Raw genomic sequence first — 26,135 nt, 5'->3', positions numbered from 1 at the left:
TGACCCATGGTCCATAGAGCTGGGCTGGGTGTGTAGGTGGTGCTAGGGGGGGGGGGGGGGGGGGGGGGGGATCGCTGGGACTCCTCAGAGTGTCTGAAATGTTTACAAACACCATCATCCTACGTGTGGTCTGTACAATAGTGGACGGCGGTGGAATCATTCAGGGCTGCTGGAGGAATGTGTGGAAGCCAAGTGAAGAATCCTTGCATTCCTGTGCTACTGCAAACACAGGAGACCCATACAGAAGATTAACTCTGCGTGTCAACAGTCAAGGAATCTCTCTGTCTCTCAGACCTAACTAAATAGAAAAGTCCATCTCTCTTAAAGAGAAAATCTCCATGCATCCTGGATCCTGAACTTTACCCATGGAGAAGGGTATTAAATGCTCCTGCTAAAAAGGGAATATAAATGTTTGCTTTGCTCAAGTGACTTTGTACGTCCTGAGTACCTTCAGGAACGCTTTCTCAGCCAGAGGATGTCCCGGTTGTAGAAAATAACCTTCTGTATCTCACAAAAGTAATAGGATTATCATACACTAGAGGCTGGAAATGGACCAACTGTACAACACCAACAATAAGATGCTCTTACTGAAGCTGCTTTGGTGGCACACCATTGATCTTTTTTTTTTGCATTGTGGTACTAATCAGTCTCCCCAAAATCAGACTATTTGCATCAGATTTGATGGCACACATGGGGTGGGTTGGGGTGGGGGGGGGATCAGAGTGGGGGGGATATAGTTTGACAGTGACTGCCAAAGAGCATAGTATCCTTTCTAATGACAATGTCATCAGTGGCACTCATTCTTCTGTAAATTGGCACATTTGTAATGTCTAAATCCTAACAGCCTGACAATTAGGGACCATGTTGGTCTCTGGGCCTGAACAATGATAAATTGTTGAGAAGAAAGAACCTTAACTGCCCAACACATGTCAAAGGATTCATACAGTTATCAACAATCTGGGTATATGGATGAAAAACTCTACACCATAAGAACACAGCATATACCTCCACTAGTTCCATGAAGTATTTCCCGAGGAGAGGAGGAGTGTATCACGACTAGAGAGAGATTGAGGGAAACTGGAGGGGAGGGGATTTAAATGGGTAACATGTTGAGAGGTAGTGAGGCAATTAGTGACAAGAATGTCACTTTGTCGAAGAAATGCACAGAGCAAGACCGAAATACCACCATTCAAATTAACCAGGTTACCGAAGTGTGACAGCAGCTCCTCGTGCACTTTTTGGAAGGAACATATATGTAAACTTTTGGAAAAATATCTATAGATTTTTTTTCGACTTGCTGATTTGTTGGACACGTTCTGGTAAAAGTATTGTCTGGTTTAGGAGGAATATTTTATGTGCAGTATTACTGTGACATTTTTGTAACCTATTTCAAAAAGGAAACAATATTATTTAAAATAATAATAAATAAAAATTGCATATAAGATTATACAAATATATCAATTTACGTTCTGAGAGGCTTTTTCTGTAGCTCGGTCAACTTCATCAGGTTACTCTTGAGAGCGGTCATTGCCTCGCCGTTATTGAAGGAACGAGGTAGAAGTGTCTCAGCTGCAATTTCTTCTCTGGACTGGAGAAGAATAATCACTGCTCCGCTTATCTGCTGCACATTGGAGGATATCGCTTACATTGTAAAACTTCATCATCTGGCCTTCTGACAAGAAACACGAAATGAAACCCTTTGCCTCGTTCGTCATCCAGATTGCAGTGACGCTCCAACTTCAGTTTTCACCTGCTCAGGTATGCTATGTTTCAATATTCTACACAGAACACAGCGCAAATTAAATATTTATTTTCATTTTTATTCAAGCTACAATTCATATCCAGTTTATTGCGATATACCAATAGGGCATATAATTGGCCTAAATATTTGAGGATACGTCTAATGTTATAACAAATTATCAATATGATTATTTGTATGATTACACTGAAACATATGATTATTGTGATTCGTATTGTTAACAAGCTAATATAACTATAAATACATGTAAACATATATTTTTATTACACTGGTATTGACATATCAGATTAGACCACAAAGACGTATTTCTAACTGACTCAGCAAAAGCCATTCAGAGCGCTATGTCGATTTCTCATTGTGTCTTGATGATACTATGATCCCTTTTTGAACGCGTGCCATGCTGACACAGTTGTGTTATGAGGTGGAACGTGACAAACTGCATCTCTCTGTCTCAGACCGTTCAAAGTTTTCATAGGGTTTCCAGGATACATTTTGGGCGATTTAAGAACTTTATGAATGATATGCGCAAATGAGCATCGTATATATAATGATTGATTTCTTTATGAACGGTTCAGGTAAAACTCGATCTGTCTCTGGCCACTAAGTTCTTTTCTAAGCATAATTGAATATGAGAATTTCAGAGTTAGAAAAGAAAACCATTGTCTCCAAACGTCCTACTCCAGGACGGCAGGAGAGCAACAGAGCCTTGTAATTCTGCTAGAGGCTTAGAGACTTGGCAGTGTCACTCTGGTCAAACTGGCAAGAGAGTGCAGTAATGAGAAATTCACATCTCTGCACTTTTCACCTCACCTGCTAAAAGCTGTAATTTTCTCCACTGTCTTTTCTCCTGCCTTTAATACGGCAGTGTGTGTGTGTGTGTCCTCTGTCACTATATGCAGTTTTAGTCAGAAGCTAGCCTCAGAAGCCATTAGTGTAATCCAGGGCCCTATTAGGACAAAGCTGGTCTGTGTTCTCAGTGCCTTGTCATTGCCAACCTTAGTCACAAAATGTACCGGCAATACGTTTGCCCGGAAATGAGAGGTAGGCCCCATTCAAAGTCTTGTGCCATCCTGCAATAACACTTGTGCCACCAACCGGACATTGGACATTTGCAAATGTGTCTGCTGTGAGTGCAGTACCAGAGCGAATCCATTCAGTCTCTCTCTTTCTCTAAGGTGAGTAATCGTTGGCTCTGTCTCCACTGCCGCTAGTCCCTGCCACTCATGTTTAATGGAGAGCAGGTCTCCTCCCAGGGCCCATCCACTCATGTTTAATGGAGAGCAGGTCTCCTCCCAGGGCCCATCCACTCATGTTTAATGGAGAGCAGGTCTCCTCCCAGGGCCCCATTCACTCATGTTTAATGGAGAGCAGGTCTCCTCCCAGGGCCCATCCACTCATGTTTAATGGAGAGCAGGTCTCCTCCCAGGGCCCATTCACTCATGTTTAATGGAGAGCAGGTCTCCTCCCAGGGCCCATTCACAACCATTGTCTCACTGTTCATAAACTGACTCTGCCTATTGGTCGTAATGGCACTGCAGTTGTTGCCCTGTGCCCGTAGGCGTTGTGTGAATGAGGAGACTTGAGTTCCACTTCTCTGAGGCTCATCTGAGCTCTAAGGATGGGGGGACAAGAGTCGCACACCCCTCTGGGTTTTTCATGCAGAGCAGAGCCCTGGGTCAGAGCTCAGAGGGAGAGGCTGGCTGGCTGGCTGGCTGGCTGTCTGGCTGGCTGGCTGGCTGCTACAGGAACTGGAGTTAGTAGGAGAGTGGGAGTCTAGGAGGGGAGAGGCAGGGTCTGGGGCTGAGGCTGCCACATCATTAATACTAATCCACATAATCAGCTCATGGCCTGCTTAGTAAAAACATGAGGGGTGAGAAAATCCAGTGCTCTTAACACGTATCAGGTCAAGCTGGTGTCCGCAGTTTGTAGACGGATGGGGAATGTAAACTACACAACCCTGAGCTACAACATACAGTAAAGGAGGCCTTTAAAATATATATCACACTTGTCAAATGTCACGTTCATATGCTGCAACATCAAATCAAATCAAAACCAATTTTATTTGTCACATGCCCCGACAACATATTTACTTACAAGCCCCTAACCAGCAATCCAGTTAAAAAAAATAGAGTTGATCAAATATTTACTTACAAGCCCCTAACCAGCAATGCAGTTTAAAAAAATAGAGTTGATCAAATATTTACTTACAAGCCCCTAACCAGCAATCCAGTTTAAAAAAATAGAGTTGATCAAATATTTACTTACAAGCCCCTAACCAGCAATCCAGTTAAAAAAAATAGAGTTGATCAAATATTTACTTACAAGCCCCTAACCAGCAATCCAGTTTCAAAAAATAGAGTTGATCAAATATTTACCAAATAAACTCAAGTAAAAAAAATCAAATAGATCAAAAAGTAACACAAGAAATGTATATAATAATGAGGCTATATACAGGGGTACCGGTACTGAGTCAATGTGCGGGGGTACAGGATAGTCAAGGTCATTTGTAAGGTGACTATGCATAGATAAAAAACAGCGAGTAGCAGCAGTGTAAAAACAATGGGGGGGGGGGGGGGGGGTCAATGTAGATAGTCCGGGTGGCCATTTGATTAGTTGTTCGGCAGTCTTATGGCTTTGGGGTAGAAGCTGTTAAGAAGCCTTTTGGTCCTAGACTTGATGCTCCGGTACCACTTACCGTGCGGTAGCAGAGAGAACAGTCTATGACTAGGGTGACTGGAGTCTTTGACCATTTTCCTCTGACACCGCCTAGTATATAGGTCCTGGATGTCAGGAAGCTTGGCCCCAGTGATGTACTGAGCCGTACGCACTACCCTCTGTAGCACCTTACGGTAAAATGCAGAGCAGTTGCCATACCATGCTTTCAATGGTGCAGCTGTATACATTTTTGAGGATCTGGGGACCCAGGCCAAATCTTTTCAGTCTCCTGAGGGGGAAAAGGTGTTGTCGTGCCATCCTCACAACTTTATTGGTGTGTTTGGACCATGATAGTTTGTTGGTGATGTGGACACCAAGGAACTTGAAACTCTCGACCAGCTCCACTTCAGTCCCATCGATGTTAGTGGGGGCTTGTTCGGCCCCTCCCTTTCCTATAGTCCACGATCAGTTCCTTTGTCTTGCTCACATTGAGAGAGAGGTTGTTGTCCTGGCACCACATTGCCAGGTCTCTGACATCCTCCCTATATGCTGTCTCATCATTGTCGGTGCTTGGCCATGCCGTCGTGGGTGAACAGGGAGTACAGGAGGGGACTAACCACGCACCCATGAGGGGCCCCAATGTTGAGGATCAGAGTGGCAGATGTGTTGTTTCCTACCCTTACCACCTGGGAGCGGCCTGTCAGGAAGTTCAGGATATAGTTGCAGAGTGAGGTGTTTAGTCCCAGGGTCCTTAGCATAGTGATGAGCTTTGTGGGCACTGTGGTGTTGAACACTGAGCTGTAGTCAATGAACAGCCCTCTCACTTTGGTGTTCCTTTTGTCCAGGTAGGAAAAGGCAGTGTGGAGTGCGATTGAGATTGAGTCATCTGTGGATCTGCTGGGGCAGTTTGCGAATTGAAGTGTGTCTAGGGTTTCTGGCATGATGGTGTGTTTGATGTGAGCCATGACCCGCCTTTCAAACCACTTCATGGCTACTGACGTGAGTGCTATGGGGCGGTAATCATTTAGGCACGTTACCTTCGCTTTCTTGGGCACAGGGACTATGGTGGTCTGTTTGAAAAGTATTACAGACTAGGACAGGGAGAGGTTGAAAATGTCAGTGAAGACACTTGCCAGTTGGTCAGCGCATGCTTTGAGTACACGTCCTGGTAATCCATCTGGCACCACAGCTTTAGGAATGTTGACCTGTTTAAAGGTCTTGCTCACATCGGCTATGGAGAGCGTGATCACACAGTTGTCCAGAACAGCTGGTGCTCTCATGCATGCTTCAGTGTTGCTTGCCTCAAAGTGTGCATAAAAGGCAATTTGCTCATCTGGTAGGCTCGTATCACTGGGCAGCTCGCAGCTCGTAATAGTTTTCAAGCCCTGCCACATCCGACGAGCGTCAGAGCAGATGTAGGATTCAATCTTAGTCCTGTATTGACGCTTTGCCTGTTTGATGGTTCATCTAAAGGCATAGCGGGATTTTTTATATTTGTGTCCAGCTCCTTGCAAGTGGTAGCTCTAGCCTTTAGCTCAGTGCGGATGTTTCCTGTAATCCATGGCTTCTGGTTGAGTAATGTACCAGAAGTCACTGTGGGGACGACGTCGTTGATGCACTTATTGATGAAGCCGGTGGCTGAGGTGGTATACTCCTCAATGCCATTGGATGAATCCTGGACATATTCCAGTCTGTGCTAGCAAAACAGTCCTGTAGCGTAGCATCCCCATCATCTAACCACTTTTGTATTGAGAGAGTCACTTGTACTTCCTGCTTTAGTTTTAGCTTGTAAGCAGGAATCAGGAGGATTGAATTATGGTCAGATTTGCCAAATGGAGGGTGAAGGAGAGCTTTGTATGCGTCTCTCTGTGTGGAGTAAAGGTGGTCTAGATTTTTTTCCCCTCTGGTTGCACATGTGACATGCTGGTAGAAATGAGGTGAAATGTATTTAAGTTTGCCTGCATTAAAGTCCCCGGCCACTAGGAGTGCCGCTTCTGGATGAGCATTTTCTTTTTTTGCTTATGACTTTATACAGCTTGTTGAGTGTGGTCTTAGTACCAGCATTGGTTTGTGGTGGCAAATAGATGGCTACGAATAATATAGATGAGTACTCTCTTAGTAGATAGTGTGGTCTAATCAAATCAAATCAAAGTTTATTTGTCACGTGCGCCGAATACAACAGAATAAACCTTACAGTGAAATGCTTACTTACAGGCTCTAACCAATGGTGCCAAAAAAAAGGTAGGTAAGTAAAGAAATAAAACAACAGTAGAAAGACATTTGAAAAAAGAGTAGCAAGGCTATATACAGACACCTGTTAGGCAGGCTTATAGAGGTAGTATGTACATGTAGGTATCGTTAAAGTGACTGTGCATATATGATGAACAGAGAGTAGCAGAAGCGTAAAAGAGGGGTTGGCGGGTTGTGGGACACAATGCAGATAGCCCGGTCTACAGCTTATCATGAGGTACTCTACCTCTGGCAAGCAATACCTCGATACTTCTTTAATATTATACATTGTGCACCAGCAGTTATTGACAAATAGACACATTGTCTTATTACAACTTTATAACAGTGTTTTTCTGGGCTAGAGCCTGGATGGAATGCTTCTCTTTATCTGCTGCCTTGCTAAATCAATGCTGTTATTGGGGCTGCCAGGGTATTCTGCATGTTTTTCCTAAGTGCTGGTCCAGGGTATGTTCCCAGCTTACTGTAAGATTGTAAAATGAGTGTAAACCATCTTCCTACAGTTATTCCAAGATAAGATGTTTTACTTTCCCTTTTAGGAGTCTTGATATGCAACAGTAAATAATTTCCAGACGTCTCACACAGTAGCCAAAGGATTTATCCAAAGTTTTCTACTTTTTCCCAATCCCACACACTTCATCATGAATTGATCATATGCAGCATTCCAGGGGCACTCCCTGCGTCACTTTTGAGGATCGCAATAAGATCAGAATTGATCTTTTTGCACGTTCACATCTGACCAGAAGCATTCAATCTTACTGAATGTGATGTGGTACTTGAAAACCAGGTCTGGATGGGCTTTGGGTAATGGCCTATTTGAACAAGCTTAAACAAGGTACCGAAACTTAAACAAAGTGCTTATGCTTTGGACGCAGTATGCTGTGTGAGGTCATCCTCAACTGGGTTACCTAGGTGACACTGAGTGCTCAGAGTAATTCTGCTTATGTGAGGAGGACGACTGGGATGTTGGTACAGTTGAAGTCGGAAGTTTACATACACCTTAGACAAATACATTTATATTCAGTTTTTCACAATTCTTGACATTTAATCTTAGTAACAATTCCCTGTCTTAGATCAGTTAGGATCACCATTTTATTTTAAGAATGTGAAATGTCAGAATAATAGTAGAGAGAATGATTTATTTCAGCTTGTATTTCTTTCATCACATTCCCAGTGGGTCAGAAGTTTACATACACTGAATTTGTATTTGGTAGTATTGCCTTTAAATTGTTTAACTTGGGTTTCGGGTAGCCTTCCACAAGCATCCCACAATAAGTTGGGTGAATTTTGGCACATTCCTCCTGACAGAGCTGGTGTAACTGAGTCAGGTTTGTAGGCCTCCTTGCTCGCACACTCTTTTTCAGTTCTGCCCACAAATGTTCTATGTGATTGAGGTCAGGGCTTTGTGTTGGCCACTCCAATGCATTGACTTTGTTGTCTTTAAGCCATTTTGCCACAACTTTGGAAGTATGCTTGAGGTCATTGTCCATTTGGAAGATCCATTTGCGACCAAGCTTTAACTTCCTGACTAATGTCTTGAGATGTTGCTTCAATATATCCACATAATTTTCATTCCTCATGAAGCCATCTATTTTGTGAAGTGCACCAGTCCCTCCTGCAGCAAAGCACCCCCACAACATGATGCTGCCACCCCTTGCTTCACGGTTGGGATGGTGTTCTTCAGCTTGCAAGCCTCCCCCTTTTTCCTCCAAACATAACGATGGTCATTATGGCCAAACATCTTTGTCCCCACGTGCAGTTGCAAACCGTTGTCTGGCCTTTTTATGGCGGTTTTGGAGCAGTGGCTTCTTCCTTGCTTCCCAGCCATTCAGGTAATGTCGATATAGGACTCGTTTTACTATGGATATAGATACCTTTGTACCGGTCTCCTCCAGCATCTTCACAAGGTCCTTTGCTGTTGTTCTGGGATTGATTTGCACTTTTCGTACCAAAGTACGTTAATCTCTAGGAGACAGAATGCGTTTCCTTCCTGAGCGGTCTGACGGCTGCGTGGTCCCATGGTGTTTATACTTGTTTACTATTGTTTGTACAGATGAACATAGTACCTTCAGGGGTTTGGAAATTGCTCCCAAGGATGAACCAGACTTGTGGCGGTCCACAATTTTTTTCTGAGGTCTTGGCTGATTTCTTTTGATTTTTCCATGATGTCAAGCAAAGAGGCACTGAGTTTCAAGGTCGGCCTTGAAATACATCCACAGGTACACCTCCATTGACTCAAATGATGTCAATTAGCCTATCAGAAGCTTCTAAAGCCATTACATAATTTTCTGGAATTTTCCAAGCTGTTTAAAGGCACAGTCAGCTTAGTGTATGTAAACATCTGATCCACTGGAAATGTAATGCAGTGATATATAAGTGAAATAATCTGTCTGTAAACAATTGTTGGAAAAATTACTTGTGTCATGCACAAAGTAGATGTCCTAACCGACTTGCAAAAAACTATAGTTTGTTAACAAGAAATTTGTGGAGTGGTTGAAAAATGAGTCTTAATGACTCCAACCTAAGTGTATGTAAACTTCCGACTTCAACTGTATCTACCCTGCTGGGCCCACAGTAAACCATTCTGCATGCCGGCCAACCAGAATGGAAAAGCAAACATAGGCTATGCGGTTGGGGATACCATTTATAAATGTCCCTCTTCTACGCTCTGGCTATTTTAGGGTGGAGTTGTTTCTCCTCTCTGAAATATCCACCTTTAATTGATGATGATTTCTCGTCAGTGTCATTGCTGCCACTGTGGACACACGTTTTTTTACGACTCTTGTCCGAGAGGAACGTTTAGGCAGACTGGACCATGAAGTGTTTTCAGACCTGTGCCAATTACCCATCCTGCTCCTTTCTCAGGAACAAAAGCACACTGAAGAAGGTGCTATCTAGAACCTTAAAGGGTTCTTTGGCTGTCCCCTTTGAAGAACCCTTTAGGATTCCACGTAGAACCCTTTAAACATAAGAGAACCAAAAAGGGTTCTGCTATGGGGACAGCCAAAGAACCCGTTTGGAACCCTTTTATCTAAGTGTGTGTGTGTGTGTGTGTGTGTGTGTGTGTGTGTGTGTGTGTGTGTGTGTGTGTGTGTGTGTGTGTGTGTGTGTGTGTGTGTGTGTGTGTGTGTGTGTGTGAATGCATGCGTGTGTGTGTGTATGTGTGTGCGTGCCTGACTGTCTGTGCATCTCTTGTGTTTGCAGACATGCATTCATCTGAGTGTGTATTTTTTTGTCAGTGTTCCATTCGTTAGAGACAGTCACTGTCGTAGATTGGTTCTCTCCATACAGTCAGGATAGGAAGCACCTGGGTTTCCTTCTAGAACAATGGTGGCCTGGCTGTCTCACCGTCTGACGATCATCCAGTCACCAACCCCATCTTACATCAGAGACAAACGCTCACATTCCATTTATTTTCTGCTCTGTCTTTCCTGTTCTATGTATTTTTAGCACTTCCTGCCCTGGGCACCAAGGTGTGAGGGTACTGATGGTTGTGTGTGTAAAATGACGACTGTAGCACCGTGTGTGTACCAGCACTGACATCCTGTCTTCACTAGCTGCATTCACACTAAGGGTCAATGACTACACTCCAATCAGCCCACTGCCCTGACAGTAACCTTCCAACACCTGCTACCAAAACCATGGGAAGTGTCTCAATGATGTTGCTTACCTTATAACAGATTCCCTATGAAGATGAGTAAGTAAGAATTTCACACAGTGGTGGCTGTCTCATAATGTTCTCCTCTATAGTGGATTATCTATGCATTGAAAACCTCTATGATGAATGAACGGGTAGAACACTGTTCCTCTGTCTCCGTTCCCAGAAGAGGGTTTGTGTTTGATGAGAATTTCCCTCCTTGTTTACCTCCTTTGACTCTCTGAGAGAGTGCTATCCTCTGATATGGGTGAAGGTCTTTATCATAACATTTCACAATTGATTCATTTCCTGAGCGTCCCTGAGCTGGTGCACAGAGGAAAGCCTCTAACACCCGGTGCTGTGTTTGTGTGAGTGAGGAGGTGATTCTGTACAGGTGTTTCCTTTACATCAACACTCAGAGCAAAACAATACTTGAGTCTGACCATCTGTGTCACATACAGCCAATTACCCTGGCCTGGCCTATACTGAAGAGATGTATCTATTTATACACTGGCCCTGTGGTAGGCAACCCAGCCAGGCCTCAAAGTAAACACCTGACACTAGGTTACATAGCAGATAACTGGTCACACTCGCTCTCTATGACCACAAACACAAAAACACACACACGCGCACACACACACACACACACACACACACACACACACACACACACACACACACACACACACACACACACACACACACACACACACACACACACACAGATCAATTCCACCTTTAACTTCCTCCTCATGCTCCGGGTAGCTCTATTTCAGAGGTCTTATGTGATCCAGATGAGGTGAATGAGCATGCCAGACTGTTTGGACAGACAATGGCAAGGTGCTGCTGGCTGTCATGTTTGTTGTAGTTGTTATGTTGTTATACTGACAAAGGTCTTTAGGTCGTTACTCCTCTTTAGTTGTATTCCCTGGCCCAGGGGAGATGTACAATCACAATCAGGAAATATGGATTTCTCCTTCCTCCTACGGGGGTGGGGACTGGGGAGCGGTGGCGCTCGGGGCAACAGTCCACTCACCAGGCTTTAATCTCCCATCTGGCTGTAATTTACTGTAGTTTACACAGGGTGTACAGCATTTACTGTAGCAGGGACCACAATTACCACCGATCACCCTTATTCTTTAGATTGTGTGTGTGTGTGTGTGTGTGTGTGTGTGTGTGTGTGTGTGTCCTTTGTTACTGCAGTATATGTCGTTTTAGTCAGAAGCTAGCATCAGCAGCCATTAGTGTAATCCAGGGCCCGATTAGTGTGTGTGTGCTCGCAAATACATATGGGGAAATGAGCTCTATCTAAAACAGCATTTAACAAATTTAAATAGGCCCTTACCTACATAGCTAGTTTGCATGCAGGTAGCCTAGTGGTTAGAGCATTGGACTAGCAACCGAAAGGTTGCAAGATTGAATCCCCGTTCTGCCCCTGAACAAGGCAGTGTTGTCACGCCCTGACCTTAGAGAGCCTTTTTATGTCTCTATTTGGTTTGGTCAAGGTGTGATTTGGGGTGGGCATTCTATGTTTTGTTTTCTACAATTTTGTGTTTCTATGTTTTGGCCGGGTATGGTTCAGCTGTCTATCGTTGTCTCTGATTGTGTCTGGAACCATACTTAGGTAGCCCTTTTCCCCTCCTTTCGGTGTGGGTAGTTATCTTTGTTAGTGGCACTTTGCCCTTAAGCGTCACGGTTGTTTTTATATGTTTTTTGTTGGCATCATCCATAATAAAAAGGAATATGTACGCTCACTACGCTGCACCTTGGTCTTCTTCTTTAAGAAGACAATGCAAGTTGCACCCAGTGAAGTACTGTGCTACCTGTAGACTTCCTTTGACAGGTTTTGGTTTTCAGGACTGTGTTCTTCCAGACAGTAATCCCACCCTTCATCAAATGAATACATCACAAGCTATCAGCAGAGCCTACTGTGGTGTTTTCTGTTTCTCCCCAAATGGATGTCTATGTTCCTGAAACACGCAGTAACACAGCTACTATACTACCATTAATTCACTTGTACTCTTCCATTAACCCAAGCCCAATAAGTACTGCTCTTTTAGGAGTATATTTTTGGCTTATATCCAGTTTTTAAATGATCCTACAATGTTTATATTTCACCTGTATACTAAAATGTATCTTAAATATGCTGTGTGTATACTGATGAGACGTGTGTTCAGTGGGCGTTGGATTGGTGGTATTTGGGGAATGCTCTCTGATCATGGAGCTATGACCACCCTGGAGCTCCAGATGGACATTGTCAGACCCACAGGGGGGCTGCTGTCATTAGGGCTATGTTCACCTAATATATACAAAACAGCAGTGCTCTCCCTTTCAGACAGTGGTGATCGATACAGCGTTACACCAGCTCATTGAAAACCTTGTTATTCATGTTATGGTGGATTTGTGGAGCTGGAATCCATGACCATTAAATGTCAATTATTTGATTGATTGTCAGTTTGTTGTGTGTCTTTGCTAGTGACTGACCACTGACCTGTGTGGTCTCAAGTTTAGAGTCAGACTCACCATTCAGCAGGAGACCTACAACTTGACACATTTCCAGTGGACCCTGTGTTTTGGACCAGGGCACCCCAGAAGGGGAGCTGCTGTGCTCCACTGGATTGAATCCTGAGGTGGGGGTGGGATGGTGGCTGTTTTTCCCTTAGCTCTCCTAACACATACACTCACTGACCTGCAACTCATCCAGGGCCTGCCAACCCACAATGGTATTGCCGCAGATTCAGGCCACCTTAATTTGTGTCTGAGTTTTCCCCGTTCCCGGTCCCTTTCCCTGAAAAAGCTTACGTGAAAGACAAAGAACATTATGCTTTCTGTCCTGTGTATTTTCTACACTGTAATGAGACACACTATCACAGTGATGTTTTGGGGCTGGTGTGTGTCTGTTGGATATCAACTGGCTTTTTGTTTTACTCCACTATCAACTAGTGATTGAAGATGTCCTTATTGCCCAAAATGGGCCTATTACCATACGATCTCTTTCTAGTTTCTAAAACCTTTCTCCTCTGTCCGGTAATAACTGGTCATCTCACGCTGTACTGTAGCAGGTTGACAGTCCAACAGGAGAGGAGACAGACAGATGATGTAATCAAGTGCAGTGTAACTTCCACCAATACAACCACTCAGGAGAAGAAAAGGCCCTGTCTGTTTGGACCATGAAGCTATGGTTTTAAAGGGATACTTCAGGATTTTGGCAATGAGGCCCTTTATCTACTTCCCCAAAGTCAGATGAACTCGTGGATACCACATTTATGTCTCTGTGTGAAGTATGAAGGAAGTTAGAGGTAATTTCGTGAGCTAATGCTAACAAGCGTTATGGCAATGACTGAAAGTCTATGGGTATCTACTAGTATGCTAGCAGATACCCATAGACTTCCAGTCATTGCACTAATGCTAGTTAGCAATTGCTCCAGCGCTAGTTAGAAACTTCCTTTAAACTGCATGCAGAGACATAAAAATGGTATCCACCAGTTCATCTGACTGGGGAAGTAGATAAAGGGCCTCATTGCCAAAATCCCAAAGCATCCCTTTAAGACTTTGATGTGTGTTATGAACAGGAATGTTTGATTTGGCAAAACCTCTTGCAGGACTCATAAGAGGTTATACACATGGCTGTTCCTGAACAATATTATCCTAATTTTATGGGACTTTTCATCTTTCAATGTCATAGTTATTGTAACAGTCTCCCATCATCTCTTCGACCTCTCAGGGTAAGAAGGCAAATAAGTAGTAGTGTTTGTCTGTAGTCCTCTATTATGTCCTGGGGTGTTGTGATTGGTGTGGTGGTAATTAGCAGTACAGCAATTGCAATAAACGAACAGGTCGTCTCAGCCTCTCAGCTGACATTTGAGACTCACATCCAAGAAGTCCTGAAGGACAATTATTGTTTGGTCTCCATTTTGTTTTATTTTTGCTCCTTAAACTTCCTGCCCTGCCTCCCACAGACGGCATCAAGAGCGAGAAGGTTAACAATGACACAGCTCAGCTGTGTGGGAGTCAGGAGAGAGGAGTACTGTAGTAGAATGAAGCACAAGCACAGGGCCTCGGAGCATGAAGCCCAGCTAGGGCCTCCCATCTGACCCAGGGAGGGAGCACACTCTCATCCAGCAGTTAAAGTTGTTTCATAATGCAGGAGAGAGGGTGAATCAGATACAGGAGAGAGGGACAATCAGATACAGGAGAGAGGGACAATCAGATACAGGAGAGAGGGACAATCAGATACAGGAGAGAGGGACAATCAGATACAGGAGAGAGGGACAATCAGATACAGGAGAGAGGGACAATCGGATACAGGAGAGAGGGACAATCAGTGTACAGGAGAGAGGGACAATCAGTGTACAGGAGAGAGGGTGAATCGGGTACAGGAGAGAGGGTGAATCAGGTACAGGAGAGAGGGTGAATCAGGTACAGGAGAGAGGGTGAATCAGGTACAGGAGAGAGGGTGAATCAGACAAGGGAGAGGGTGAATCAGACAAGGGAGAGAGGGAATCCGTCACAGGAGAGAGGGTGAATCAGACAGAGGAGAGAGGGAATCAGACACAGGATAGAGGGAATCAGACACAGGATAGAGGGAATCAGACACAAGAGAGAGGGAATCAGACACAAGAGAGAGGGAATCAGATACAGGAGAGAGGGAATCAGATACAGGAGAGAGGGAATCAGATACAGGAGAGAGAGGGAATCAGATACAGGAGAGAGAGGGAATCAGACACAGGAGATTTGTTTGGGTAAGATTTTCTGATCAAATCTTTTTTAATACAAAATATACACGTACAAAACGAGAACACAAACATCCGCAACATCACCCATGTCCAGACCCACCTGCTCACACCCCCATCTCTAGAGCCTGTATCACACTCCCCACCGCATGGCCTCAAACGGCATCATTCTGTTTCTCTCCTTTGCTCACCCACTTTCAACATTTAGATAATAAAGCATTTGACCTTTCCATTGTGTTAACGATTGAGAACTGGTTGACTTCCAGTTTTTAAAATATACCTTTTTTCAAGATGATTGACGAGAACAGTATCATCCAACCCATCGGTTGTCTCAATGCACCCTCATATGCCATGTCTTGACATATGCAGACAGACAGATTAAAAGTACATTTACATTGTAGTACATTGTAATACTTCTGACATTCCCAGAATGCATGGATTATTGAGTAATAGTTAGTGTTACACTTAAAACATGACTCTACTGTTGGGCTGTGGAATTTGTGAATTTTGTCTCATGTAATACATTCTATACATAAGCAAAAATAATATAAGCAACATTTTCAGTTTCGTTAGTTATGTTCTAACATTCCCTCCATCTTGTGCCAATGTCAATTATTTTTAAGTCTTGGTTCCAGAAGTTTATATATTTTTTCCCTAAGAGATTGTGAGTCATTTAAAAGTATTTGCATGTACTATAAAGTTGCATACGAGCCTGTTCTTTAATGGGTGACAATATCTGAGTGAAACCTGAGTTCAGACAAAGGAAATTAGCAGATGTAATGTGTGAAGTGCATTAGTGCCCTGTCTTAGGGAGCAGTTTTGTATTGAGTACAGTAACACAGTGGCCTTGAGGAATGGATGTGAAGAGATTACCATGAAAACCTCTCCAATGAATACAGGGAAAGGCATGGAGGAGCTTGAACCCTGCTTCTCCTCCAGACAGTGAGAATTGCCTCTCTCTGGGAGCCCTCTGGCAAAACACCAGCCTATTGACCGGCATACAGACCCGCTCCCTCATACAGCCAATTGACCGACTCCCTTAGTGCTTGTATTAGGCCTACTGCTTCTGAAATCCCCAAGGAATTGATATTGAATTCTCTTCTGATACCCGCATAGGACACAGGTTAGCTGTTCAATACCTATTAATACAGCACATACAAATGTGGGCTATGGTCATATTCTACGCCAGGGGGGTCTGTATACGTGTCTCAGACAAGCTGAAGGAATAAGACGAACTGTGATGAGTCTAGAGTGGGACAAAACTAAGAAGTTTCCCAGTTTATACTGAGTCATTTTGAAATTTTTCCTCAGACCTGAATTATCTCCCAAACCTCGCTCTTTCTCACATACTCACACACCCAAAGAGTAAGGAGCTGCTACGTGAGGATCTTCATGCAGCCTTGCTAATCTGCCAAACCCCGCTCCCCTGCTCATGGCCACAGACGGTGCCAAGAGACTGCCTTGTCGTGTCCAGACGCCAGACTTACGCCAGGCTCGGAAAATCCACACCAAATCCTCCCCGCCCCATCACACACCCAAAGGCATGTCAGACCTTGTCCAAAAAGACCTTGTGATTTGGTGGAGTGGAGATCCTCCCAAACCGCATGAAAAGAAGAGGCCCGAATCATATGCCAATTAACACTGGTAAAGGATTTATGTTTTTACCTCCGCATATGAAAACATTAATCAATGCCCCGCTGAGTGGGAAATTACTTGAACAATAACGCTGGTGAACTCAGCCTTCACCATGCTGTGCATGAAGAGGGATGTTTTATTGGTGGCCACTGTAGTTAACTGATGTTAAATGTATCCCTTCATAGAGGAGAATTGCGTAGCAGTTTCACAGTTAGCACACAACAGCCACGCACAGGCCTACACACAGGCCCACAGGGGGACTACCCACAGGCCTATGATGGGGTAGGTGGAGACCCCAAGGACCAATGACAGCCAGGTTATCCTGGTGCTTGTGTGTAGAATGTCAGGAGATATTGGGAGGACTTGCATGTTTGGTTGTTTCTGCGCTCCCTGCTTATGACTTTGTAACATCTCTTGTATCTCTGTAATGTCTCCTGATGTTGAACAGAGAGATTCTGAACCCTCTTCAGCCAAGGCCTGACTGCCACAGGAAAATGAAAGGCACTTAGGAGGAAGTGTGTGTGTCAGGCGTCTGCTGTCACGATAACAGATGGATCATAGTTATGAAAGCTGGACATTCCTCTTCATTCACATTGTTTGGACAAATTTAGCTGACCGCAGCGAACCACTGACAGCTATCATCCTCCCTATCTGATTTATTCTGGTCCACAACAGGAAGGAAGCCATTTCTGTGATGATCAGTTAGTGGGGAGGTGGGGGACACACGAGGCTACGGATATTAATAATATATACAGTGCCTTCAGAAAGTACTCATAACCCTTCAATTATTCCACGTTGTGTTACAGCCTGAATTCAAAATGGATTCACACCCATCTACACACAAGCGGCAGCATAGCCTAGTGGTTAGAGCATTGGACTAGTAAGTTGCAAGTTCAAACCCCCGGTTGCAAGTTCAAACCCCTGAGCTGACAAGGTACAAATCTGTCATTCTGCCCCTGAACAGGTAGTTAACCCACTGTTCATAGGCTCTCATTGCAAATAAGAATGTGTTTTTAACTGACTTGCCTAGTTAAAAGGTAACAAAATACCCCATAATGATAAAGTCTTTAAAAAATGTTTCCAAATGTATTTAAAATACAGAAATATCTTATCTACATACAGTAGCAGTCAAATGTTTGGACACCTACTCATTCAAGGGTTTCTCTTTATTTGTACTACTTTCTATATTGTAGAACAATAGTGAAACATCAAAACTATGAAACACATATGGAATCATGTAGTAACCAAAAACGTGTTAAACATATTTGAGATTCTTCAAAGTAGCCACCCTTTCCCTTGATGGCAGCTTTGCCCACTGTTACGAATCCCTGGCCCGACAGTCTAGGGGGGGATGGTAATGAGACGCGTAACATAACTCATGCAAATTATAATTGTGACAAAGTAAAAGTGTGAACGAAATAACCAGGACAACTGAAATCTACCGTCAAACTCAAGGTTTATTTATAAACACACGGTAATGGGGGGGGAGCAGGAAAAGGGTCTGAGCTGGACCCAAGGAAAGAAACAATAAGCATTCAAAAACACCCCTAAGCTAGACTAGCCTATTTCAACAACAGCTAACTAACTAACCAAAAATACAGTGGGTGGTCCGCCCAGTTCTAACTAGTGTATTTAACAAAGTCTACCTACGGGTAGTGTATGCCCATGGCCGACTTGTCATGGTTTCCCCCTTTTCCCACCAGCAATCAAACACAAACACCATAACCAAAAACAATACTCACAGGGGATGACAAAGTGCTACGGAGGTGCTCAAACAAAAGAAGACGTTAAGACACAAAGAGAGAGTGAAACACAGAGATCTACATACATGGCATTTACAGAGAGATTGCGCTCTAGAGCAAACAAATGATGGGGTTTTTAAACCATGGGGAAGGAACTGTGATAGGGTAGGAAACAGGAGGTGTGTCTTCTGATTGATGATTGATTGTTGACTGATTGGGGAGTGATGATTTTCACCTGTGAGGGGAGAAGGAGAGAAAAGAAACACACGCACACAGGATACACACACAGGATACTTGTATCCGTAACACCCACTCTTGGAATTCTCTCAACCAGCTTAATGAGGAATGCTTTTATAACTTTCTTGAAGGAGTTCCCACATATGTTGAGCACTTGTTGGCTGCTTTTGCTTCACTCTGCGGTCCAACTCATCCCAAACCATCTCAATTGGGTTGAGGCTGGGTTATTCTGCAGGCCAGGCCATCTGATGCAGCACTCCTTCACTCTGCTTATTGGTCAAATAGCCCTTACACAGCCTGGACATGTGTTTTAGGTCATTGTCCTGTTGAAAAACAAATGATAGTCCCACTATGTGCATGGTTAAGTGTGCCTTGAATTCTAAATAAATCACAGACAGTGTCACCAGCACAGCACCCCCACACCATCACACCTCCTCCTCCATGCTACTACCACGCGTCTCACAGAGACAAATCGATCTCAAAATTGGACTCATCAGACCAAAGGACAGATTTCTACCGGTCTAATGTCCATTGCTCTTGTTCCTTGGCCCAAAGCAAGTCTCTTCTTCTTATTGGTGTCATTTAGTAGTGATTTCTTGCAGCAATTCAACCGTGAAGGTCTGATTTACACAGTCTCCTCTGAACAGTTGATGTTGAGATGTGTCTGTTACTTGAACTCCGTGAAGCATTTATTTTGGCTGCAATTTGAGGCTGGTAAGTCTGATGAATGTATTCTCTGCAGCAGAGGTAACTCTCGGTCTTCCTTTCCTGTGGCGGTCCTCATGAGAGCCAGTTTCATCATAGTGCTCTATGTTTTTTTCGACTGCACTTGAAGAAACGTTGAAATATTTCGCATTGATTGACAATGTAGAAAATAGTAAAAAAATAAAGAAAAACTCTGGAATGAGTAGGTGTTTCCAAACTTTTGAATGGTACTGTGAGTATTCACACTCCTGAGTCAATACATGTTAGAATCACCTTTGTCAGCGATTACAGCTGTGAGTCTTTCTGGGTAAGTCTCTCAAGAGCTTTTCACACCTGGATTGTACAATATTTGCACATTATTCTCTTAATATTCCTATCAAGCTCTGTCAAGTTGGTTGTTGATCATTGCTAGACAGCCATTTAAGTCTTGCCATAGCTTTTCAAGCCGATTTAAGTAAAAACTGGCCACTCAGGAACATTCAATGTTGTCTTGGTATATTTGGCCTTGTGTTTTAAGTTATTGACCTGCTGAAAGGTGAATTTGTCTCCCAGTGTCTGTTGGAAAGCAGACTCAACCAGGTTTTCCTCTAGGACTTTGCCTGTGCTTAGCTCTATTCCTTTTCTTTTTATCCCCCAAAAACTCCCTAGTCTTTGCCGATGACAAACATACCGAGTCAATGTGCGGGGGTACAGGTTAGTCGAGGTAATTGAGGTAATAAGTACATGTACGTACAGTAGGGATAAAGTGACTATGCATAGATAATAAACAGCGAGTAGCAGCAGTGTAAAAAGGGGTGGGCAATGCAAATAGTCCGGGTAGCCATTAGCTGTTCAGCAGTCTTATGTCTTGGGGGTAGAAACGGTTAAGAATCCTTTTGGACCTAGACTTGGCGCTCCGGTAGCACTTGCCCTGCGGTAGAAGAGAGAACACTCTATGACTAGGTTGGCTGGAGTCTTTTGCCATTTTTAGGGCCTTCCTCTGACACCGCCTGTTATAGAGGTCCTGGTTGACAGGAAGTTTAGCCCCAGTGATGTACTGGGGCTAAAGCGCCTTCAGGTCGGAGGCCGAGTAGTTGCCATACCAGGCAGTGATGCAACCAATCAGGATGCTCTCGATGGTGAAGCTGTAGAACTTTTTGAAGATCTGAAGACCCATGCCAAATCTTTTCAGTCTCCTGAGTGGGAATAGGCATTGTCGTGCCCTCTTCACGACTGTCTGGGTGTGTTTGCACCATGATAGTTTGTTGGTGATGTGGACACCAAGAAACCTGAAGCTCTCAACCTGCTCCACTACAGCCCCGTGGATGAGAATGGGGGCGTGCTCGGTGGTGATAATTGCGTTGTTTGCTCTATAACATGTTAGTTAATTTGCCTTGACACCGTGATATATAGGATGAGGCAATAAGAAGACACGGTGGCAGAATAAATTCGTCACAAAACCAGAGAGCAACCTCTGTCCGGTGAATTCCACAAAGCATATTACATGTAACAAACAGTTACAAGACCTAGGCTACAGCATGGTCAAGCAAGTTCATGTTTCCAACATTTTTGGACAACTAAACAACTATTGATTTAGAACCACAGAGTTACCGCAAGTCACAAAGAAAACAGGAGCTGTTTCCACTATTCCAGCACCATTTCAACTTCATCATATCACCTATGTTTAGTCTAATACAGTGACAACTAAAAGATACCAAAGACAATTTAGTCCAATCAACGTAAGCTAAATATGATGTGGCTGTCAATGGTTCTGATTTGTGTTTGTGCGCACGTGCCTGTGTGCGTGCATGCGTGCGTTCATGCAAGTAGAAAAAACATGATGACTCACCTTACTTGCAGAAAAACGCCAATGCCATCTTCCTCTCTTTCTTGTTGATGAAACGGTCTATGACTCATTCATACAGTACACGCTTTTATGTTTTGTTGTCCCAGGCTACCTGGCAAAAATGCTTGCTCGCTACCCTAACTTCCTTTCGTGGGCAACGTTAGCTAGTTGTCATTAGCCTTCTACATCTAGCTACATATTGGACTTCCATCCTCTCAGTCCAGGGTCACAATGTATGAATTTATGGTTGGATTAGAATCGCTGTTATAATCATTGGCCAGTACAGAGAATTAAGTAAAACCACATGTCCAAATACCTATCTCCAACCATGGCTAATTTAGGAAGGGACAATTTTAGCTAGCTAGCTAGTCATCGGAGGACAACAACACCATGACCTATTTCTCTTGATGTGATGTGATTTGGAGTGAAGCCAAATCCAACTGGCTTCGCTTGACACTTTGTTTTGGTGTGCCAGGACCATTCAGAGTTGAACTCACTCAGTTTAGCTTAACGCTGATTGATTATTATTTTATCCCAAAAAAATTATCAAGGGAGGCCAAATGCTCACTGGCTTCCCTTGCATTCAATGTTACAGGCTGCAAAAATGTCATACTCTTTATGACCAGATAGTATCAGAAAGATGGTGCCACGTGTGCTCCCTCTCCGGCCTCTAGGTCACCAGGCTGCTCGTTCTGGTGCACACCTGTCACCATCATTACGCGCAGTTACGCGCAATTTGAGAATTGAAGGAAAAGTATGAAAACACAGAGAGACAAAAGATGAATTATTTTCTATGTTTTTTTATTTTACATTTTTGGGGGAAGCCTGGCTTCCCTTGGCATCCATGAATACACACCACTGCTGGGTGTTTTGATATACCATCCAAAGTGTAATTCATAACTTCACCATGCTCAAAGGAATATTCAATGTCTGCTTTTTTTTTACTCATCTCAGCTAAGCCCTTCTTAGCAAGGCATTGGAAAGCCTCCCTGGTCTTTGTGGTTGAATCTGTGTTTGAAATTTACTGCTCGACTGAGGGACCTTATAGATAATTGTATGTGTGGGGTACAGAGATGAGGTAGTCATTCAAAAATCATGTTAAACACTATTATTGCACACAAAGTGAGTCCGTGCAACTTATTATGTGACTTGTTACTCCTGCACTTATTTAGGCTTGCCGTACCAAAGGGGTTGAATACTTATTGACTCAATATATTTTTTATTAATTTGTAAAAATGTCAAAAACATAATTGCACTTTGACATTATTGTGTGTAGGCCAGCGTCCAAAAAATCTCTATGTAATCTATTTTAAATTCAGGCTGTAACACAAAACAATGTGGAAAAAGTCAAGGGGTGTGAATACTTTCTGAATGCACTTTATGTAAAGACTTAGACAACTTTTTCTCAGAATGTCTTCCCATGAAATCAGAATGAACCAATATAAATACAACAACACAGGGAATGCAATTTGACTTTAATGTATTAGCTATTTAATATAAATGATCAGTCACAATCAATGTTCCCTCTAACTATTTTAGTCACTGAGCAAATTTCAGGTCTGCTGAGCGCAAACTTTATCGTTGTGAAAATTCTGTGTAACTTCCGGCTAGCGTTTACTGTCAACACTGAGGGTACCGACTTTAAGTTAGTTTTAACAGTGGTCAAGTAGGTTACTGTGGCTATTTGATCATAATGTAGGGCTACCATAAAACATTTTTGGTAATTTTTACCCCAATTGGTAGTTACAGTCTAGTCCCATCGCTGCAACTCTCCTACGGACTTGGGAGAGGCAAATGTCGAGAGCCATGCGTCCTCCGAAACACGACGCTGCAAAGCCGCACTGCTTACTTAAGACAAGGAGATGTTGTTGTGTTGTTTGATGCAAGAAACCACTTTACAAAATACAGTATTACAAATAATCAGACAGATTATGCTACCCTCTGCCTATTGGCTACTTAGCTTATTCATGCCTGTCTCAAAATACAATACTGCCTGTTTAAGACAAAAACAACAACAAAAAATTGATAGTGTTAACTAAAGGGGGAAACTTAAGGTGAAAACTCTAGAAAGTTGAGTGAAGTTCAATCTTGTGCTTCTCTGCAAGCTCTGATATTTCTTCTGCAGTGGCAGTCCCAGGGGAACTGTGTGTCCACGCATCACACGCAGCTTAGAGGGGAACATTGGTCACAATATGGAAATAAAAATAGAAACCTCCGGGTGCAGAATGCATTATTAAAACTTAGTCACTGAACCTGTTCGACATAGCAAGCTTGCAAGCTAACGTCGGCACGCGTTTGAGCTCAATGGAGGCACGAGGAATTATTCAGCAAATGAATGGGAAAACCCAATGTTACTCACAGTACCATAGCAAGCTCCCAGATACAATCATTCCAAGACCGATGCCTGTCTTTAGTCCATTGTGGGAAATGCCCTGCATGCCATAGAAAAGATGTCAAAAGCAATCTGAATTTGTTACAGGAAATATTCACGGCCACCTTGTGAGGTTAGCATAGGGCCGAATGTAACAGGTCACGTAATGGGAACAGCAAACATGTAGCCTTTGATCACATGGAACTACATTGACAATTTTAATTGGCTGATCCTCAAACGAATGTTTGCAAGTATGGTCGAGGTGTTTCTAATATATGTTTTCTTTTGTATATATATATATTTTTTTTTTTTCATGATATCTAATTGCGATTTTGTCTCGTCGCTGCAACTTCCCAACAGCCTCGGGAGAGGCAAAGGTTGAGTCATGTGTCCTCTGAAACATGACCTGCCTAACCTTCTTAACACCTTCCCACTTAACCTGGAAGCCAGCCGCACCAATGTGTCAGAGGAAACACCTTTAACCTGATGACTGAAGTCAGCCTGCAGGCCTGCCACAAGGAGTCACTCGACCACAATGAGCCAAGTAAAGCCCCCCTCCCCCCCGGCCAAACCCTCCCCTAACCTGGATGACGCTGGGCCAATTATGTACTGCCCTATGGGACTCCCGGTCACAGCTGGTTGTGACACAGCCTGGGATCGAACCCTGGTCTGTAGTGACACCTCAAGAACCTCAGGAGGCCTCTAATAGATGGTTTTAACAGAGTATTAAACAGACCTCCGATTTACTTCATCTGACTGTCCTTTGTCTCTTTGCTCGTATGCCGTTATTTTCCATTGTAGGCAATGGTAACTGTTGGACCAGCATTGTTACACACACACAGTAGTTGGATGGATATCCAGACAGTGTATCAAAATACTTGTCATCAGGTACTCATCACAGACAATCAGCCTGTGAAACTCAACACTGGTGTCGATGACAGAATGAGGAAGCAGGTTGTTGGTCGCCTGTCTGTCCAATGGTCCTGCTGGAGGATATTTGAACAAATAGAGGTTTCTCTTCCTGAGCTCATGCAATGGAGTCACCCAGAGGTTTTGTGTTATTCCAGCCCAATGAGAAATGCATACTGTTTATCATTGGACGATGGGAAAAATCAAGACAGAGGGGGAAGCCGCCAACGGGAAAATAAATAGAGAGCTGAATCTTACACCACAGGAAACAGGTTTTGAACCTAAACAGTTGGGCACCGAGAGGAATGTGGTATATAAGAGACTCTGGATCTGGTGTTTGTCAAAGAGAGTTTTCCATTGAAAGAATCACACAAAAAACTGCTCCTTCTGCAAGATGTCTCCGTCTCCTTGCAATTCCAACCGTAACCACCAGAGGACATAGCTGTAAAGTCAGGCCAATACATTTGGCGTGTTACTTTATGACACACACTTTTCCAAGAACTATAACTGTCCAAGACACGCATATACTATCTGTAGCTTCTGGCAGCGCAGTAGATCTTCCAAGTCTCTATATACTGTCTGAGATGGCTGGAAAGCATTTTATTTGTCTGAAATAAATGATCCTGTCCAGGTGCTTTTTTTAAACGTTAAGTTCTTGTCTATTTTATTTTGCAGAGCATTCCCTCACCCAGCGCAAACAGCACAACTGGAGGTAAGAATCTTTTCTGCATTTTTACTGCACAAATGAGATAATGTTGATCATATATATTTCAAAGCAACATACATTTCCTGATTTATGTGTGAGGGTTCTGTAGACAAGAGTAGCTAGCCTACAGGTGATGCTGAATATCCATTTCTGTTTCACAGAAATTTTATTTCTGGGATACCAATACCACTGATGTCCTGCTCACTGTTGTACTGTATGGCAAAAGATAGCTTTTTTTTCATGAGCATGGCCTTATTTCTATTACAGCATATTGGATGACTGTCATTCCCATTCCATTCTCCCAGTTTAATGTAACAACAATAGGGTTAAGCTACAACATGATACTCAAATTTTCCCTATACCCATCATGAAGTTTCCACAACCTAGCCTATGAATGAAAGTTTACAATGTAGGTGCACACAGGTCGAGAGAAAATGTTGAGGTGACAGACAGTGACACATGGACAGACAGTGACACATTCAATACTGTCTTGCATCCAGCTGATCTAGGGTGTAATCATTAGTTCAACAGTTGCAAACAAGAGTTTCTATTGGACAAATTCAGGTATGTTTATCCCTGTTTTGTTCCGTTTGCTTCCGTTTAAGATTTTTTTTTTAACAGAATCGGTGGAATGAATACACCCCTGATCACACATAAACACAGTTCACTTTCATAACAACCACGTTTGATTCCTTCTCGCATATATGTGCTCTCCTCCTCTAACCTTTTCCCTTCGCTTATGGACTTCAATGCACAACACATCAGCTGTATGTGACCAGGTGGAAAAAAACTTTCCAAACCATATCATAACCGCTACACACAGCCTACATCGTTGTCACCATATTAGCTAAAGTAACATCATAGTCAGCATAGCTAATAGAACTAATGTGTTAGTAAACCTGCTACAATCGTAACGTTACAGTGTACAGTCAGTAAGCAGTTTTACACAAACACCGGAGGGCCCCGGGGGCAAT

General features: G+C 43.3%; 1 protein-coding gene across 2 annotated transcripts in view; it reads left to right on the top strand.

Moving 5' to 3' along the window:
• The first annotated feature begins 1,142 nt into the window (after nt 1-1,142).
• The window catches only part of pgfb (placental growth factor b), a 30,033-nt gene continuing 5,040 nt past the window's right edge, over nt 1,143-26,135 (top strand). For both annotated transcript variants that reach the window (XR_016491978.1, XM_021584900.3), the window contains exons 1-2: nt 1,143-1,758; nt 25,131-25,167. Coding sequence is in view for 1 of the 2 variants with exons in the window: in XM_021584900.3 (XP_021440575.1) it covers nt 1,690-1,758; nt 25,131-25,167 (106 nt within the window). In the remaining variant the exon portion in view is untranslated. The remainder of the gene's footprint in view (nt 1,759-25,130; nt 25,168-26,135) is intronic.

The sequence above is a fragment of the Oncorhynchus mykiss genome, chromosome 25, assembly GCF_057628025.1.
Source record: "Oncorhynchus mykiss isolate SJ-2025 chromosome 25, ASM5762802v1, whole genome shotgun sequence".
NCBI classification, from domain to species: domain Eukaryota; kingdom Metazoa; phylum Chordata; class Actinopteri; order Salmoniformes; family Salmonidae; genus Oncorhynchus; species Oncorhynchus mykiss.
Note: the sequence above shows the minus strand (reverse complement) of the source record. Positions and strands in the feature narration are given on the sequence as shown.